This window comes from Pinus tabuliformis, chromosome 7, assembly GCF_031772625.1.
Source record: "Pinus tabuliformis cultivar Carrire ecotype Pingquan chromosome 7, CPIR1, whole genome shotgun sequence".
Lineage (NCBI taxonomy): Eukaryota > Viridiplantae > Streptophyta > Pinopsida > Pinales > Pinaceae > Pinus > Pinus tabuliformis.
Genome location: NC_142293.1, coordinates 987,315,820 through 987,335,722, shown reverse-complemented (window position 1 = coordinate 987,335,722; position 19,903 = coordinate 987,315,820). Strand labels below are relative to the sequence as shown.

Here is a 19,903-nt window from a genome sequence, read left to right as displayed (position 1 = left end):
ACAAATGGAGATGATATATGGAAGAGATATTTGTTCCTATGACAATAATGTTTGGGCAGCGACTTTAGTGATATTTGGACAATGTTTCTTGATGTATGGAAGTGATTCTTGTATGACAGTGATTTATATGGCTGTGATGTGACAATGATATATAGGACAGCATGATGATGATGCATAGGCAGCATTATAAGATCATGAACATGAAGGGCTGCCTGATTTTGGAAATAATCATAAAGGTGTATGTAAGGGCTGAAGGAAAACATACAAGGGGACCTTTCCCCTCAAGTGTCACAAAGACATCTGAGATATTGCAACTGGTCCATTCTGATCTTTCTGGTATGTTGCCTGTAACATCCCTGGGGGGATGTTCTTACTATATGACATTTACTGATGACTTCTCTCGCAAAACCTGGATATACTTCTTGAAAAAGAAGGATGAGGCTTTCATGTGGTTCCGTACCTTCAAAGCCTTGGTGGAAAATATGATCGGAAAGAAGATCAAGATTTTGAGGACTGACAATGGCACTGAATATGAGTCAAATGAGTTCAAAGACTTCTGCAGAGAAGTTGGCATTAAGAGGGAGACTACCACTGCACTCTCTCCACGTGTTTGGGTTTTGTGGACAGAGAGATCTAGAGGAGAATCCGCAGTTCTAAAGAGCCCTCATACGCTGTCCCAAGAGGCCCTTACACGCTAAGAATAGGAGCCCTAAATCTGCAGTATATTGGGCCCTAAATCTCTGTTTTATTGGGTGCAGGTAAGGGCATTTCCAGTGAAGGAAGAGAGGACGTTTAGGTCACTCCTATGACTGTTTTGGAGTGAAAATTAACCAGCAGAAAGGCCTCAATAAAGGAGACAAAATTCTGGGTTGATTTGAATATTATGTGCGGGCTGGAAACTCTGTTTCAGCAGGCCGTGGGTACAGGAAGCCACCTGTGGTAGGCCGCAGGCCCTTACCCCACTGAAAAGGCATTGCGTGGGACTGTTTTGGGGCTAGATTGAGCCCTAATCAACAGCGTGGATGCAGAGGACTTATACAAGGGTAGCACGTAGTTTTTGAAGGCTGTTTGGTGACTTGGTTAAGGGCTGTTGCAGCATATGGATGCCCTAACCAGTCACAATTAGGAGCAGCAGCGAAAACAGATTGGAACAACAATTTATGCCTTGTGTTGGGTCAAGGAATTTGATCAGTTTTGGATCAGATGGTTGGGCAACCTGTGGGAGCAAATTTGGAGGCTTGATTGGGTGATCGTAAGCCTCAATTAGTACAGATCTGACTGTGTTGTAGTGTTGCAACGTGATGATGCAAAGGCAGCATGGGTAGCATGCAGCGTGATGATGCATAGACAGCAAAGAAGATATGAATCTCCACTAGGAGTATATTACAATGAAAAGACCAGATCTGTCATTCTTGTTGATTTGGGGTAGCAATGTGATGCTGTATAATGAGAGCAACATTACAGTCATTGAGGTGCAGATCCATGATGATTGAGAATTGACTATGACGATATATTTGCACCTGTGGCTCGATATACCACCATCCGATCCATCATAACCCTTGCTGCTACGCAAGGATGGAGTCTTCATCAGATGGATGTCAAGACCGCTTTTCTGCATGGTGCAATAAAGGAAGAGGTGTATGTAGAACAACCTCTGGGATTTGAAGTTCAAGATCGAGACACTTATGTCTGCAGGTTGAAGAAAGCCCTCTATGGGTTAAAGCAAGCACCCAGAGCTTGGTATGAAAGGATGGATAGTTACTTGATGAAGCTGGGCTTCACTCGAAGCAATGCTGATCCAAACCTTTACTTTAAGGTTGTGGAAGGAAAGCCTCTCATTCTAGTGCTGTATGTGGACGACCTCTTCCTGACAGGTGGTGACCCTCTCATTCATCAATGTAAGAGGGAGCTTGCTGCTGAGTTCGAGATGAAAGACCTAGGACTGATGCTCTATTTCCTAGGCCTAGAGGTCTGGCAGAGACCTGGAGAGATTTTCCTTTCTCAAGGAAAGTATATTGTGAAGCTTCTGGAAAGATTTGGGATGGTGGACTGTAAGTCCGTGTCGACACCAATGGAACTCAACTTTAAGAAGTTGAGTGGCAGCGCTGCAGGGCCTATCTTGGCCAATCCTACTGAGTATCGTCAACTCATAGGAGCTTTGATGTTCTTAGTGAACACCCGTCCGAACATATGTTTTGCAGTGAATACTTTGAGCCAAGAGATGGTTGAGCCTCATCATTTTCACTGGGTTGGTGCCAAGAATCTTTTGAGATATCTTCAGGGCACGATAAACCATGGGCTGAGATACACTGCCGGGAGTGTGATACTCCGGGATATACTGATGCCGATTGGGCTGGCAGTGTGGTGGATCGTAAGAGCACATCTGGATGCTATTTCAATCTTGGTTCTGCTTCGATCTCATGGATGAGCAGGAAGCAGAAGTCGGTGGCTTTGAGCACCGCAGAGGCCGAATACATTGCTGCTAGTATGGCCTGTTGTGAAGCAGTTTGGTTGAGGAAGCTCTTTAGTGAGCTGTTCCAACATGTGCTAGATACCACTGTAATACTCTGTGATAATCAGAGTGGGATTCGTATGACTGAGAATCCTGTGTTCCACGACCGATCCAAGCATATTGATATCAGGTACCACTTTATCCGGGATATGGTACAGCGAGGCGCCGTAAGGCTCGATCATATAGGAACTGATGAGCAGGTCGCGGATATTCTCACTAAGCCCCTGGGGAAGGTCAAGTTCCTAACCTTCCGTGAGAGTCTTGGTGTCGTGGAAAGACCCTATGATGTGGGTCCTGTTGGACGATGAGCTCTGGGAGCTCTGGGGGGCTTTGGGGATAGCTTCTCGAAGCTATAAGCACTCATAATGCTTCTGCCCCACCCTTGTGATTATTGAGCTGGTTCGCCACTCATTTAATTTGTGCCCCGTATGCATCCTACCCATTGAGTTCAGGGCTCATGGGAAGTACCTCTCATTTGGCCAATGAGGTGTGGAAAAGCTAGAGACTATTAGCAAAGACTGATGGACGCATCAGAGATTGCCGTACTCTCTATCTAGGATGGCATGGTCCAACCTCTTGATCTGGGATCAAGATTTGTGAGGTCTAGGACCTCTGGACTGATTATGTCAGTCGGGGAATGATGTCTTTGTGACTGACCCACTTCTGTTCTGAAATAAAGAAGCCAGCAAAGCAAGTTTCGGCGGGATGACTCACGATGTTGATTGCACTAATAAATGGAGTTCTCCCTAGTTGAGAGGGAGTGTTAAATTTGGACAACTAGGTCCAAACTCCATGTTCTGATGCTCAGATTAAGAGGCTAATATTTTTGTTGGATTCCTCTTTCTGAGAGGTGTAAAATCCATATAAAAATAGTCTTAATCCGATGAGCAGAACTTATATTGTGAATTTATTATTCTTAATAAATTATATGTGCAAGGTCAGCCAGTTTTGTAATGTAGGCTCACATGCCCAACAGATGTGTCACACACCCTCATTGATGGATATATATACAGGAAAAGTTGGAGAGAATTTTATCACAACTCAACTCACATCTTCCTCTCTCATCTTAGAGAGTACGCTACCTGGAGGACGAATTTCAGCCACACGTGGGAAGGACGAAGAGGACAGACCGTACGGATTTTCTGCTGCTAGGGTTTCGCAGAAAGTTTGACCAGCGTTGACTTTGGTCAACGCTTGGTCCAATCAAGCTGAAAATTGGTGGAAAGTTCGATTTTTGAAGGCCGTACTATCTGGCACAAAAATCAAGGTCAAAGGGTTGACCATTTTGCTGCTGCGTTGACTTTTAGCTTGCTGCCCCTGCGTTGACTTTTCAGGACAACGTTGACTTTTTGTAGAATTGACTTGGGTTGACTCATCTACTAGTTGGAGGGATCTTGTGACACATCTGGGCTGGCTGACCAAAGGAGACTTTGCTGGTTGAAGCATCCTGTTGACCGCCGAAACGAACACACACATTTTTCTTGTTTCTGATTTGTCTTCTGTAAGATCTGCTTATATGTTCTATCTGCATTTTGCTTAACTACTTGTATGATTGCTGTGAGAAAAGTGAAATTGCTCTTAGCATAGAACATCTACAAAACTTTACAAGAATGCTATCTATGAAGCTAAACAGTGCATATTTGCACTTTTTGACTTAATGCAAGATAAGCTATTTTCATGATTCGTCGTTGAACTAATGTGATGGCAGTAGCTTTGATATTAAGGTATGGTTCTATATGAACATGTCATCTTTTGGATATGAAGCTAGTCAATGCAGTTGAAATGAAGTTGAATACATAAGTTATATTGGTGTATTTTGTTGAATGCATCAAGTGGCTATTCATTTGGGATAATATTAGGGAATAAGTGCATTCAACAGCTAAAATGGATTTGCATGAAATGATTGAAAATTCGGTTTATTATTTTCTAGTTGCTGTTATTCCTCGGGATTCAGTATGCGTGGTAAAATTGAATGAAATTCCAGTGTTACATAGGGACACATCCCTAAGGGCACAGGACTTGATCCCCATGCTCTGTACACACCTGGAGGCTGGGACTTGGTCACTCCAAGGGGGATGTTCCCACACATTCCCTTTTGGCAGCTTGCAGGGATTCAAGGGCTGTAGTAGGGAATGTTCACTCAAAAAATAACAACTTTTCCTCAAAGATGATATGTTTCTTTGACCAAGGACACTCCCAAAGATGCTTGTTTTGAGAAAAAAAATGAGAACAAAAAGACAATAACAAATAAAAGAACTGACTGTAAGATGCCATACTCTTCAAAACACTAAGGCGACCATCTCATTGCCTTTTTTATTTCACTTGCTTACTGTGAAAAGAGTTAACATGTAGAGGAGAGAGTGTGTGAGGAGTTGAGGACATCGCTGGGCTTCGTTATTGCTGCTGGGAGAGATCTGAATACATCAAGTACTATGTAGTATTGTTGGTTGTGAGTTGTGACTTTGCTGGTGGAATAAGAGAATAACTCACGCACTGTTGTTGGTCGTAACCTTGCTGCCAGGAGAGAACTCGGAATACTTCAATGCTGCCAGGAGAGACCTTGTTGGGTGCTGCTGGACAGTGGATGCTTGGAATAGATCTTGTTGCTGGGAGAGAATACTCAGAATATACGTTAGCATTTATGATTTATTATAATGTTATTGATGCATTGTTACGTATAAGATTTCAATGATTAATCAATAATATGATACATTACATTTACTTATAATTTATCTCAATTTTCATATATTTAAATTTTAACTTTTTAGTATTTTGGGGGGGATCCCCTGTGTAGGAGACCCTGGTATCCCCAATGACATTCCCTAGAATTAGGGAGCTGCTTCCATATGGCCCCTTATTGTGTTTCCCTGCTCCCATGTTCCTGTGTCTTGGTGGAACATTGGTGAAATTCAGCGTTAAAGTTTCTTTTCTAAAGTGCATTAATTATTTGAACTATGACCTGATTGGTTATGTTTCCCTGGTCTGATTTCATGCAACTAACTTGTGATAGCTAGGACTGTTCTATTGGTTTTTGGTTTACAATATTATTTTGATTGAAAATACATCTTTTATTTATAATTTTTGTCTGTAATTCTGGTATGGTCGGAGATCTCAGTTGTAGGGTTTTACTTGTTTGCAGGTTGGCTTGAGGAAAGGCTCCAAATCTTTTGCTGAAGCATGTGCAGCAGGATTTTCAGAGGAAAATGGAACTCTTGGTGAAATGACTGAGACTTTGGGTGGCAGTGACCTTGTATTACTTTTGATATCTGATGCTGCACAGGTTGGCACCACATTATTTATATTACAGTGGCACATTTTATATAGAATCTTTCCATTGGAGAGATAATACTGCAGTTGCTATTGTTGTGAATGCTATTGATTGGTGGGCATTTTGTACAATTAAAGTAAATCTCCTGTAATTTGATTTCTGATCTTGCAGGCAGACAATTACAAGCAAATATTTTCTGCAATGAAACCAAACAGCATACTTGGTCTCTCTCATGGATTTTTACTGGGACATTTGCAGTCCTGTGGGGATGACTTCCCCAAGAACATTAGTGTGATAGCTGTTTGTCCAAAGGGCATGGGACCATCTGTGAGACGGTTGTATGTCCAGGGCCAGGAGATTAATGGTGCAGGAATAAACTCTAGTTTTGCGGTGCATCAGGTGCTTGTACCTTGAAAATATATATTCACATTTTCAATTTTGTTTAAAAAGTTCTTTGCTGCTTATGCTTTCAATGAAATCACAAACTCATTGATATTTCAATAAGTTATGGAGTTTTCTTGTGTGTGCTTGCCCAGGATGTTGATGGGAGAGCAACAGATGTTGCTTTGGGATGGTCAGTTGCTTTGGGTTCGCCATTTACATTTGCAACGACCCTGGAGGATGAATACAAGAGTGATATTTTTGGGGAGCGTGGTAACTATTTTTTTAAGGACCTTTTGTTCTGTTTTATCTATAATTAGCATGCTAGGATTGAGTTGGTCTTTTTATGATTTACAGGGATCTTGTTGGGAGCTGTACATGGTATAGTTGAAGCATTGTTCAGACGATATACTGAGCGTGGAATGGATGACGAACTTGCTTACAAAAATACTGTGGAAGGAATAACTGGGATCATATCAAAAACTATCTCAACAAAGGTGTTTTCTGATTTTGGTGAAACTAAAAGCAGATTTTAGGGATCTATGTTCTTTGGTTATAGAATGATCATAGGATTCTGTTTTCTACTATGGCACATTGGACATACAATTTGTCATACACTGATTTTCATTTTTATTGCTCTTGAAATGGTTTGAATTTCTTTTGGTTATTTTAAATTTGAACTTGTACAATTTGCAGGGATTGTTAGCTATATACAATTCTCTGAACGAAAAAGGAAGGAGGGATTTTGAGATGGCATACAGCGCTTCATATTACCCCTGCATGGAAATTTTGTACGAGTGCTATGAGGATGTAGCTTCTGGCAATGAGATCCGGAGTGTTGTCATGGCAGGGCGTCGGTTTCTGGTAATCTCTTTGCTTGGCTGCAACTTCACTGATTTTTTGGTCTTTTAATTTACATGAGCAAATTATCTGTTGAACCAGAGCTTCTAATTGCTCAAGTTCATCCTACAGGAAAAGGATGGGCTCCCAGCATTTCCCATGGGTAAGATTGATGAAACGAGAATGTGGAAAGTTGGTGAACGTGTTCGTGCAGTACGGTCTGCTGGTGACTTGGGTCCTCTTTATCCATTTACTGCTGGTGTTTATGTGGCATTGATGATGGCACAGGTAGAAAGCTTTACTGATTTATTTATGGTTCTTTTCTGGAACATATGACAAATATAATTTGTTTTACATTATTACATTTTTCAGAAAAAAGAACTATATAATAGGGTTTCAGATTTCAATACTTGCATTGAACCATGGTTAAAGATTATAAAGCCTTCCTAAATGTAATCATCATTTTTTTTTCTGGTCATCGTCATGTTCATCTCCAAGGCATTTCAGTCTCTCTAAAAATTCATTGGGGCTATTCTGTCTTGAGATTGCTGTTATGGGATTTTGCTTCCATTGACTAGTCATCTTGAGCTTCTTCATGAATGCCCATTTTCTCATCATGGGAAGCTCCTCTGAATGTTTTTCTCTGTGATAACTATAAGCTGCTGAGCATTACTGATTGTGCTAGATTTTCTGTTTTTTCCACTGACATTGGCATTGGATGTTTAAGTTAATGTGTCTATAATATATATTACATCTCGCATGAATTATTCATTTCTGGCAATGTGTATGAGTGTCTTAAATCTGTCAACAAATTTTACCATCTGTCCTCAATTCAAAATAATTCTGGTGGAAAGAAAAAGTCTAGGGGATAATTTGTAACTACCATTTTTATTTTTATTTTTATATCTAACCTTGCAGAGATTATCCATCAATTGAATTTGTGGTTGCAGATTGAGATCTTGAGGAAGAAGGGTCATTCGTACTCAGAGATTATTAATGAGAGTGTTATTGAAGCTGTGGACTCTTTAAATCCTTTCATGCATGCACGTGGTGTTTCCTTTATGGTTGACAATTGCTCAACAACAGCACGGCTTGGGTCAAGAAAATGGGCCCCTCGATTTGACTATATTTTAACTCAACAGGCCAGTTTCTTAACTTTCTTATGGTTTTAAGCATGCAGACTTCCTTTCTATTTTTGTTGTATCATTGCATGTTTAATGTTTTTATGTATGGCTGACAAGACATTCTTTCTGTAGGCTTTTGTAACTGTTGATGCGGGCTCACCCATTAACAGAGATCTCATAAGTAACTTCCTTTCTGACCCTGTGCACAATGCTATAGAGACCTGTGCAAAATTGCGTCCTACTGTTGATATAGCAGTTACAGCAAATGCAGACTATGTGAGGCCAGAACTACGGCAGTAAACTCATGACTATCTACCTGTGTATATGGATCCTCAACTGGACTAACTAAATATTAGAGTGGTTCTAGAATGCTGCATGCCATATTTGGTGTAAAACTGCATGTGATACTTGGTGGAAGAAGATTTACACTCCAACATCCAATGCAGTTTAGGGATTGTTTTTGGTGTTTATGGTTCATTACCAATTTGGTCAGTTTATCAATAAGGAATGGTTCTTTTCAATTGGAACTGCAGAATTTCCCCTCCTTAGTTGATGTGCTATATAGTAAGCAGTAGGCTGATTAGGATCTAAACTGGTATTATGGTTCTGCTTCGATATTGAGACAATAAAAGGAAGCTTTATATATCTACGAGGTACAGAGACGAAAATAATACACTCATTGAAGAGTTCATTAAATTTTGTACTCTTGAAAAAGAAGGTTCATTTACTAGTGTATTTCTTCAATAGTGAAGTTTGCTTAATTTCCCCTCCTTAGTTGATGTGCTATATAGTAAGCAGTTGGCTGATTTGGATCTAAACTGGTATTATGGTTCTGCTTCGATATTGAGACAATAAAAGGAAGCTTTATATATCTACGAGGTACAAAGATGAAAATAATACACTCATTGAAGAGTTCATTAAATTTGGTGGTCTTGAAAAAGAAGGTTCATTTACTAGTGTATTTCTTCAATAGTGAAGTTTGCTTAAGTTTTAAGATACTAGCTCAATCATTCTTCTCTTTATGGTTAGCTTTTATGACATATCTTTTGATTGACTTATTTAGTTGCTAGCTTTTCAAGGAATTGAAAACGTGTCTCATACTGGTTAAACTTTTTGGCTGAAGCTAAGTGGAGATTTTGCAGGAAATCAGAGCACATAATAGCTTGCTAGTGGATACGGCGTCATTTCTCGTGCAAGTCATTTGTCTGTATATGATGTGACGAATGAGTGAAGAAGACAGCTTCAGTCATCTGGATTAGACATCATAAATCTCTCCCAGGAAACGCAAGCCATCAGTTAGAGCTTGGGTATTAGAGTGTGACTGGCCGAGGGAGTTGGCCATGATATACCCAGTTAAGAGCCTTGAACAACAATAGATAATAGCCGCAAAGTGAGAAGTGTCAAACAAAACTTATAGTATGTCTATTCTGATATGTGATTGCTTGTAGCACATTAGTTGGCACCACCCACCAATCCTAGAGGAGCCTATTTGAATTGATGGACTTTTAATGGTCATATTTGTGCTGGTTCTTTGAATAGGGTTCATAACCAGTTGATGTATATTCACAACTTGCATGACCATGCCATTTGTTTCGGATAACCTAAATCTGGAGGACTACCATATGGATTCTTACTCACTCTGATTGGATGAATACCTGGATTTGTGTTAGGACGAGGAGATCATTCCTCATAGCTAAAGTTCTCAGTGATCAGACTTCTGATTGAAAAAAACTATCATAAAAAAAATTGCTGGCTCATTAAGAAAAATAAATTCCCCAACATCACCAATTTTGACTCATTTGTTTGCTAACTATAGTTGCAGGTCAAGAGGGCAGAGGTCTCCAAACATGATAGAATGTTTGATGTTGAGACAAACAAAAGGTGTAAATGGATGATAGGAGAGTGACGCATCGTAAAGTGAGGAAAATAATAAACAGGCAATTTGAAGATTATATATTTATTGTAGATTCATCATAACCCAACCATGAAGAGGGATTTAATTTCTTTAAAATTATATATATATATATATATATATATTTATTTATTTATTTGAGATTTATTATTTATTATTATTATTTTTACGCCCAAAGATGTTTTCTCTATAGAGTTGGCTGGGCAAAGACTGTTCAACCTAGCAAATCTCCTCACTCCATTTTAGTTGTTTCTGCCTATCATAATTTAACACGTGGAAACCATTCATCAGTCCCTTCGTATAGGGTTATGGGCGTCTAGTTTACTCCACATATAAAACCCAACTGCAATTTCAAAAGCTTTTGCAACAGAACGAGTGGCAATTGATTTTCAAGCATCAACAGATGCCTGAGAATGGCACTGGTGACACTCGGATCTAGGACTCGTCCAGGTTGCTTGACGTCTGTGTCATAGTTTTTGTCGGCGTGTCTCACATAAAACTGCAGACGCTCGAGAAGGAAGACAGTGTTTCTACCCTGCTTTTAAGGGTTGGGCTGGATAGTTTGGACGAGTTAAAGTTGTTCAAAGCTCTGGATTTGAATCTGGTAGTCATCCTTGTGACAATGCCTCTTCTGGACTGAACGGAGTCTTGATTGCTTCAAATCTCCTTTGCGGTTTTTCTCTCTCCTTACATCTTGGAATTGGAATGTTTCCCATCTAATCTCATGTAATGTCAAGCAACGGGAATGTATCCAGATTCGCAACAAATTTATGACTCAGCGATATGTCTTCTGTTCTTGCAATCAAAACGTGAGTCAATTTACTTAAATCATGGCTAAACTAGTTGAACACAAAATAAGTCTCGTACTGCCTCAAGTTGTGTGTATTTTATACAATGTTGCACGACTCGTACTCGTATACGACTCGTCTGGCTATTGAGTTGTGTGTATTTTATACAATGTTGCACGACTCGTACTCGTATACGACTCGTCTGGCTATTGACTCGTATAAGACTCGGAACGACTTGTATATAACTCATATAAGACTTGTCAAAATGCAAAAAAACCTTAAAATATGGTAAATTTTAAGCACAAAAAATAAATTAATGACAATTCCAATCCTTATAAATTATAAAAAACACAATATATGCAATAATTCATAACATCATCTCATATCTATAAAAGTACAACATAACACATTCGATTTTTGAAAGAAAAACATTTAGATACCGAAAAAGAAAAGGAATCATGATTCCATGATTAAAATAAAAAATGTCAGCAAGTTCAAACTTCAAATACATGTCATAAATGATAAATGATTGTCTCATAACAATCTTGAGTCTCATCACTCATGGACGACCACGCCTACAATAAGCCCTCGTGGAGCCAAGGCTAACATCGGAAAGCTGAAGCAACTGTGAGGCGGGTGTATTTGGAGTCTCCATTTGAGATGGCAAACTAGAGAGATCTTCAGTCTCTTCATCAAGCCAACTCAAAGCAGGGACTCCTCTACAACCAAATCATACTCTAAATCAGTAGTGTCCAATAAAATTGGATCTGTATCCTTTGGTTGCACTTGGTTTGTGAGCCCTCCTTAGCCCGCAGGGCCCTATGGCTGAGTTTCTTTGCCACACAACGGCCTTGTGTCGCTGACAAACTCAGCCACAGGGCCCTATGGGCTGAGGAGGCGGTCTTCCTCAGGCCAAAAAAATTTGCAAATTAAAAAAAAATTGAAAACAAAAAAAAATTTAAATTGAATACAAAAAATTTAAAAAAATTTACATGGAAAACATTCAAACAAAGTTCATGAAGCCTACCTGAATCTCGGTTTGATCTGATGAAGCCTCCTTTACCCTCATCCAAGAGCTCCTTCACTATGCAATGGAGTCACTCATAGAAATGAGCCAAACACTCAAATGGCAAGTGAATGACAAATGGAAGGGAGAGAGGTGCTTATAAAGCATTTTCTTGCCTCCAATTTCCCCTTTTCTCCACCTCATTTCCAAAAAAGAAAAGAAAAATAAAAAAAAATTTGCAATATGAGGTTTGACGGGTCTTATAGGGGTCCGATGTGGGTCTTATGCCAAACCCGCAGGTCATATAAGATTACATAGATTTGTTAAAATTGGCAACTAGGGCCAAACTCCATGTGGGCCATCTGATATTTTTCTTGGATTCCTCTCATCGAGAGGTGTAGGATTGATCTAAAGATCATCTGATTTCGGCATGTATTCATGGAGATATGAATTTATTTGTGTTACTTGACAATTTGTCAAGGTCAGCCAACAACCAAATTACCCCAACTCAACCTCAACGTTGCACTATAAATAAAGGTGGCCTTCAAGTCATTTTGGACACACACTTCTCCTAAGATCTCTCTCCACTCGTTTGGGTTTGGTGGCTAGAGAGGTCAAGAGGGAGAAGCCCTAAACGCAGTCATAAAGGAGCCCTAATTCTCTGTTAAGAGAGCCCTAAATCCGCAGTGATAAAGAGGCCTAAAACCACAGTCTATGGAGGCCTAATACGCAACAAAGGAAGAAGACTTAGCAATAGTCTGGGTGCAGTCAAGAAGAGCTCTAATACACTGTCTTAATGGAAACCTAGCCGCTGTAATAATGTGCCCTACTCACAGTCAAAGGAGGAGGTCCCAGCCGCAATAAATCTAGCCCTAAGCACAGTGAAGGAAGCCTATACACAACTGAAGGAGAAGCCCTCATACGTGCCCTAGCTGCAGGTCAGGAAAGGACCTTAAACCATTGTCAAAGAAGACCCTCTAGACGCTGTTAAAGGAGACCTTATTCCGCTGTCTTGAGAGGCTCCTATCCGCAGCCCTAAGAGCCCTAATCCGCTGTTTAGAGGAGTCACCTAATTCACTATCAATAGAGATATCTAGCCACATAGAAGGGAGGTATCTAATTGCAGTTTGATGTATGATCTATCAGCTGTCTAAGGGAGCTTCAATACAGTGCAATGGAGGTCAACTAAGGAAGCCCCAACACAACAAGAAGAAGCATGATCAGATTGCTGCATGTGACAACTCATTGCTCTAGATGACAGTAATGTGATAGAGGCTATTCCAGGTATGAGACTGTTTGTAGGAGTGAAAGCCACAGCCATAAGATGAAACTGTGTGATGAAGAAGTATGCCCTTAGACTTAGATCAGACCTTGTAGGGCTGGTTTCACATGCATATTGGGTACTGATATACTGATGCATTTATAACAGTTTTGAGGTCTTGTACTTCTATGTTGCTATGTGCTAGGCCACAGGCCATAGCACCATAGCAAGGGTTTCTTTGGGGCTGCTCTCTTAAGTCTGTTTGAAGATTATGAAGGAATTTTTGGGCAACTTCAGGTGCCCTTATCAGATCAGCCATTCATCACAGTCAAGGGAGTTTAGGGCTATTGTGCCCTAACCAGAATTGTTGGAGCAGCTAGCAATTTGAGGAATGATGTATCAAGATATGCTTCAACAATCTTGATGATTGAAGACTGTCATAATGATCTTTCTATTGCTGTCATAAAATCTCAGGTTTATGTATTTGTACTATCTCTCTCTGCTGAACTATTGAAGAATATAAGAAGAATTGATCAAGGGTTTCCCCACATTGGGGTTTGTCCTTGGTTGGTGCCAGATCTTGTGTCCTCTTGTCTTGGACTGTCTTCTACTATTTATGTTTATGTTCTATCTGCATTTTACTATCATGCTAATGTGATTGCTAATATGAATATTGACATTAGGCTAATATGAAAAATTGAAGTAAATTGCTCTAAGCATAGAACATACCTAAATTTAACATGGTATCGAAGCTAAGGTGAAGACAAAGACCAAGCAAGAGTGATAGAGCAATCACCGAAGACAATTGGACAAGGTCAAAAGTTTAATGGGTTCCTCATCCCCCTTCCCCGCTGAAGGTGAGCTCTATGAAAAGTTTGACTATCACGGATGGAAGATGTCTCTTGATTTGACATTGGAAGAACAAGAAGTGCTGGATTTCGTGAAGGATAAAATCCCTGAGCCTCCATCAAATGCATCGGCTGCTACAAAGAACAAGTACACCAAGGGTGAAGTCAAAGCGAAGAAGATTATCAAAGATTCCATTGACAAGCGTCTGGTGGCCTACATCTCCGATCTAAACACCTCCAAGGAGATCTACGACAGATTGGTAAGCATGTTCAAGGTTAGTGATGCAAATCAAATTTTGTTCCTCAAAAATAAGTTGAAGGATATTAAGAAGGGCAAGGACGAGGATATTCAATCCTACTTCTTAAGGATCACCGAGATCAAGAATGATCTTCTATCGATTGGAGAAATCATATCTGACAGGGAACTTACTATCACTACCCTTGGAGGACTCCCACCTGAGTGGTATATATTTAGAACCACTATTCTCAATAATGATCGAATTCCAGGGTTTGAAGAATTGATGTCGAGATGCATTCAAGAAGAAACCAGGATGGTGGAACAAGAAATGCCTTCTAATAGAGGCAACCCTACTGCTTTCTCCGCTCATGCCAAAAGGAGAAATGATGCAGGGTTTAAAGGTCATTTCAATGGAAAGCCCAAATCTAAGGGTGGAAGGAAAGGCAGATGCTTTGCTTGCAATAAGTTTGGCCACTATGCGAGGGAATTTCCAAATAGAAGGGACACATCACATGATGATGATCACAATCATTCCAGGGGCAACTTCAACAACAATGATCAAAGGAATGACAGGTTCAATGGCAAAGGAAAAAGGAATGTAGGACATCAAGGAAATGGTCAACCCTCCAAGAAAGTAAGGAACTCCTGATATGAAGAATCAAATGTTGTTTCTAATAAGCAAAATGAGTATTATCTTATATCGACCCTCTCCACTTCCTCTCCTCCGGACTCTTTGAGAAATTGGCTTATTGATAGTGGTGCCTCAAGGCACTTCACCGGATTCAAGGAAGCTCTCTCTAATTTGATAGAGAAGGAGACAAACTTGGAGATTATTCTTGGAGACGATGCCACCTATCCCGTAAAGGGTGTAGGGAATGTTACCCTTCAATTGAATGAGGGTAACACGATTCATTTACAAGAAGTTCTTTATGTACCTGATCTCAAGAAGAAACTGGTGTCCATTTCGACAATGGAAGAAAAAGGTTACAGGGTGGCATTCATCAATGGAAAGGTACGTGCTTGGAAAAGGAATTTTAAAGATGCTTTTACTCTTGGGTTCAGGGTTGGCACTTTGTATCAAGTTGCAGGAAGTTCATTGGGGACCATGTCATGTGACACATCTCTTCAATGGCACCGGAGGTCTACCCATCTTCATTGTAAGGCCCTACTCGATGTGAGACAGATGGTGATAGGGATGCCTAAATTCAAAGAAGAGCATGAAGGTACATGTCCAAGATGTACCGAAGGAAAACTTACAAGGGGACCTTTCCCCTTATGTAATAGCAAGACCACAGATGTGGAACAACTCGAGGGGTTTGAGATTTATGATCGGGAATCTCATGTATGCAGGTTGAAGAAAGCTCTCTATGATTTTAAGCAAGCACCTTGGGCTTGGTATGACAGGATTGATAGCTATCTGATGAAGCTGACATTCACTAGGAGTGAAGCCTATCCAAACCTTTGCTTTAAGGTTGTGGATGATAGATAACTCATATTGGTAATTTATGTGGACGACCTCTTCCTAACAGGTACAAACCCTCTCATTTACAAAAGTAAGAGGGAGTTGGATTTCAAATTTGGAATGGTGGACTACAAGCCTCTGACTACCCTGATGGAGCTTAAATTTAAGAAGTTATGCAGTGGTGCTGCCGGACCTGATTTGGGAAATGCTTATGAGTTGTGTCAAATCAGAGTAGCGTTGTTGTTCTTGGTGAACTCCCGTTCGGATATATGTTTTGCTGTTAGCTTGTTGAGCCAACATATGACTAATCCTCATCACTCACATTGGATTGGTGCCAAGAATCTTCTGAGATATCTTGGGGGCACAGTCACTCATGGACTGCCGAGCTATGAGGTTGCTTGGTTATTCTGATACTGATTGGGTAGGCAATATGGTGGATCAAAACAACACTTCTGAGTGCTGGTTCTCTTTGGGTTCTGCTTCGATATCTTGGATGAGCAGGAAGCAGAAGCCAGTTGCTTTGAGCACCGCTGAGGACAGATACATAGCTGCGAGTATGGTCTCGTGTGAAGCTGTCCAATTGGGGAAGCACTTTAGTCAGCTGTTTGGACACGTGCTGGATACCACCGTGATCCTCTGTGACAACCAAAGTGGGATCCGATTGTTAGAGAATCCCGTATTCCATGATCACTCCCAACACACAGACATTAGGTAACACTTTATCCAGGATACGGTACAACGAGGAGCAATAAGGGTCCATCACATTGGGATTGATGTGCAGGTCGCCGATATACAGATAAAGCCCCTGGGAAAGGTCAAATTCTTGATTTTCCAAGAATGACTAGGAGTCGTGGAGAGACCCTCTCCTGAGGGTCCTGTATGATATGGACATTGAGCTCCGGGAGTTCTGGGGGGCTTGGGGGTACTTCTTGGAGCAATGAGCAACCATAGGGTGAGTGGTTCAGCCTTCCCCTAGTGGTTTGCTATGGAGACAGGATGAGTGGTTCATCCTTCCCTTGCTGAGACACAATCATAGGGTGAGTGGTTTAGCCTTCCCCTAGTGATTTGTTGTGTACAGGGTGAGTGGTTCAGCCTTCCCCTGAGATACCCCATGGTGACATGTAGGCAGGATAAGTGGTTCATCCTTCTTCTGCTGAGACATCCTATCCATGCAATCTGGGAGTCATGGGAAGTACCTCTCATCTGGCCAATGAGCAGGGAAATGAGGATAGGTACCATAGCACTATCAATGGATGCATCGTGTACTACCGTACTCCCTATATTAGGATGATATTGATCTGGGATCAATTGGAACTGACTTCGGGTCAGTAAGAGTGGTATGGTACACTCTTTATTTGGAACTGATTTCGGATCAGTAAGAGTGGTATGAGACACTCTCTTTATTTGGAACTGATTTCAAATCAATAAGAGTGGTATGAGACACTCTCTTTATATGGGACTGACTTTGGGTCAGTAGAGAATGGTATGATACATTTTCGATCACTTCTTCTTTTTCATAGTTCAACAAAGCAGAGCAGGGCTGAGCAGTGCACTGATGGAAATGGCAGAGATAGTACTGATTGACAAACAGATGGATTAGTAGATGGAGTTCTCCCTAGTTGAGAGGGAGCGTTAAAATTGGCAACTAGGGCCAAACTCCATGTGGGTCATCTTATTTATGGCAGCTGATATTTTTCTTGGATTCCTCTCATCGAGAGGTGTAGGATTGATCTAATATCATCTGATTCCGACATGTATTCATGCAGATATGAATTTATTTGTGTTACTTGACAATTTGTCAAGGTCGACCGTCAACCAAATTACCCCAACTCAATCTCAACATTGCACTATAAATAGAGGTGGCCTTCAAGTCATTTTGGACACACACTTCTAAGATCTCTCTCCACTTGTTTGGGTATGGTGGCTAGAGAGGTCAAGAGGGAGAAGCCCTAAACACAGTCATAAAGGAGCCCTAATTCTTTGTCAAGAGAGCCTAAATCCGCAGTGATAAAGAGGCCTAAAACCACAACCTATGGAGGCCTAATACACAAAAAAGGAAGAATACTTAGCAACAGTGTAGTCGCATTCAAGAAGAGGTCTAATACATTGTCTTAATGGAAACCTAGCTGCTGTAATAATGTGTCGTAGTCGCAGTCAAAGGAGGAGGTCCCAGCCACAGTAAATCTAGCAGTGAAGGAAGCATATACACAGCTAAAGGAGAAGAGCTCATACATGCCCTAGCCACAGGTTAGGAAGGGACCTTAAACCACTGTCAAAGAAGACCCTGTAAATGTTGTTAAAGGAGACCTTATTCCGCTGTGTTGAGAGGCTTCTATCCACAATCCTAATAGCCCTAATCCGCTGTCTAGAGTAGTCACCTAATTCGCTGTCAATATAGATATCTAGCTGCAGAGAAAGGAGGTATCTAACCGTAGTTGGATGTATGATTTATCAACTGTTTAAGGGGGCTTCAATACACTGCAAAGGAGGTCAACTAAGGAAGCCCCAACAAAACAAGAAGAAGCATGATCAAATTGCTGTAGGTGACAACTCATTCCTGTATATGACAGTAATGTGATAGAGGTTGTTTCAGGTATGAGACTGTTTGTAGGAGTGAAATCCACAGTCATAAGATGACACTGTGTGATGAAGAAGTCTGCCCTCAGACTTAGATCAGACCTTGTAGGGCTAGTTTCACATGCAGATTGGGTACTGATATACTAATGCATTTATAACAATTTTGAGGTCTTGTACATCTGTGTTGCTTTGTGCTAGGCCACATGCTATAGCACTTGTTGTCACACAAAGTGTCTAGGCACCGCAACAATGCTCAGAGTAAGGGCTGTCACTCTAATCCTTACTACATTTAGACTCTCTCCTAGGCAAGTCAAGGGGGGTAGCCCCTAAGGTGAATGGATGATGATAGCTTGTGAAACACAGGCTCTAGGAGATTTTAATGATGGACAACTTGATGAATCTAAAGCGAGTCTAGGTCAATTAAGATAGATAGATCAAAATAAGACACAATCACAAGATAAAAATGACTACAGACCAGTGCCTTAAATGTGATTTGACCAAAGACTACATAATAACAAGTTATCCAAAATAATTTTCCATGATGTGACGAATAGTGACAATCATGAATGATCAATATAAACACTCAAAACTGCAATATGTAAGAGATTCTAGATTAAAATAATTTTCATTAATGACCAAGATCTAGAAAAATTAACTTTCTCCAATATGAGTTAAAACATTTACCGCACCTTGACCATAGAAAAATCATGAAAAATTAATTTAATCACCAAATAACACAAAGGAAATTTAAATTTGCGTTTCAATTATTCCTTAGGCAATTGCTTTAATGTGAAAAATAAAGAAGTAAAACCAATCAACGGGATAAGAAATCGATTTTTTAATGGGCCACAAGCCATATTAAACTTTTTTAATGTTTAAGCACAAATCTCTTAATTTATTTCATTCTTAATTCTCACGTCACCAAGAATTTAAAATGTTTAGATTTTTTTAATTTTTTAGAAATTTAGATTTTTAATTTTTAGGATTTTTAGATTTTTCTATTTTTTTTTAGGTTTTTTTAATGTAAATCGAAATCAAAATCAAAATTATAAAAAAACATGTAAAACAAAAAATCAAATCGAAAATATTAAAAAAGAAGAAGAAGAAAAGGGCAATAAAAAAACAATAAAATATAAAAGCCATAAAATAAACAAAGCACACCAACCACAACCTCTAAACTTCAACGCATATACATATGTAAAAAAGAATAAATTAAAAAAAATTGAAAGGGTGAAATGAAAGTAACCCTAACTTATGTGCATACAAAACAAAAAAGAAAATGAAAGAGAAATCAATTCTTTTTGTTGTATGCAGGGGAAAGGAGTTGCAGCAGTGGGCGAGGAGATGGAGACGGCGGCAGAGAGGAGAACAAGTCGAAGACAACGTGAGGGAGGAAAGGCTGCGGGAGAAGGGAAGGTTGTGTGAAGGTTTGTGGCTGCTGCAAGGAGAGGAACACAACGAGATAAAGAGCAATGGGAGCGTTTGAGAGCCGCAGAGAAACAAAACACACGAAATGGAAGAGCGATTTGAGGCAGGAGGGATCTGCTAGGACCCACAAGAGAAAGAAAAAAGCTGCGGGGAAGGACACAGATCTATGGAGGAAGGAGCAGATGCAAGTCGAAAATGCGGGTAGAGGGCAGCGGATCAGGTATGGAATGAGATGGAAATGAGGGACGATTTAAGCAG

The 19,903-nt window shown here is 40.3% G+C and overlaps 1 protein-coding gene across 1 annotated transcript in view; it reads left to right on the top strand.

The window, feature by feature from the left end:
- Positions 1-8,899, top strand: part of LOC149250918 (ketol-acid reductoisomerase) — a 112,481-nt gene extending 103,582 nt beyond the window's left edge. Inside the window, exons 4-11 of the mRNA XM_089459275.1 lie at positions 5,652-5,792; positions 5,952-6,179; positions 6,317-6,434; positions 6,519-6,658; positions 6,858-7,025; positions 7,134-7,289; positions 7,952-8,143; positions 8,258-8,899. Of these exons, the coding sequence (XP_089315401.1) occupies positions 5,652-5,792; positions 5,952-6,179; positions 6,317-6,434; positions 6,519-6,658; positions 6,858-7,025; positions 7,134-7,289; positions 7,952-8,143; positions 8,258-8,425 (1,311 nt within the window). The 3' untranslated portion in view covers positions 8,426-8,899. The remainder of the gene's footprint in view (positions 1-5,651; positions 5,793-5,951; positions 6,180-6,316; positions 6,435-6,518; positions 6,659-6,857; positions 7,026-7,133; positions 7,290-7,951; positions 8,144-8,257) is intronic.
- Positions 8,900-19,903: the final 11,004 nt, after the last annotated feature.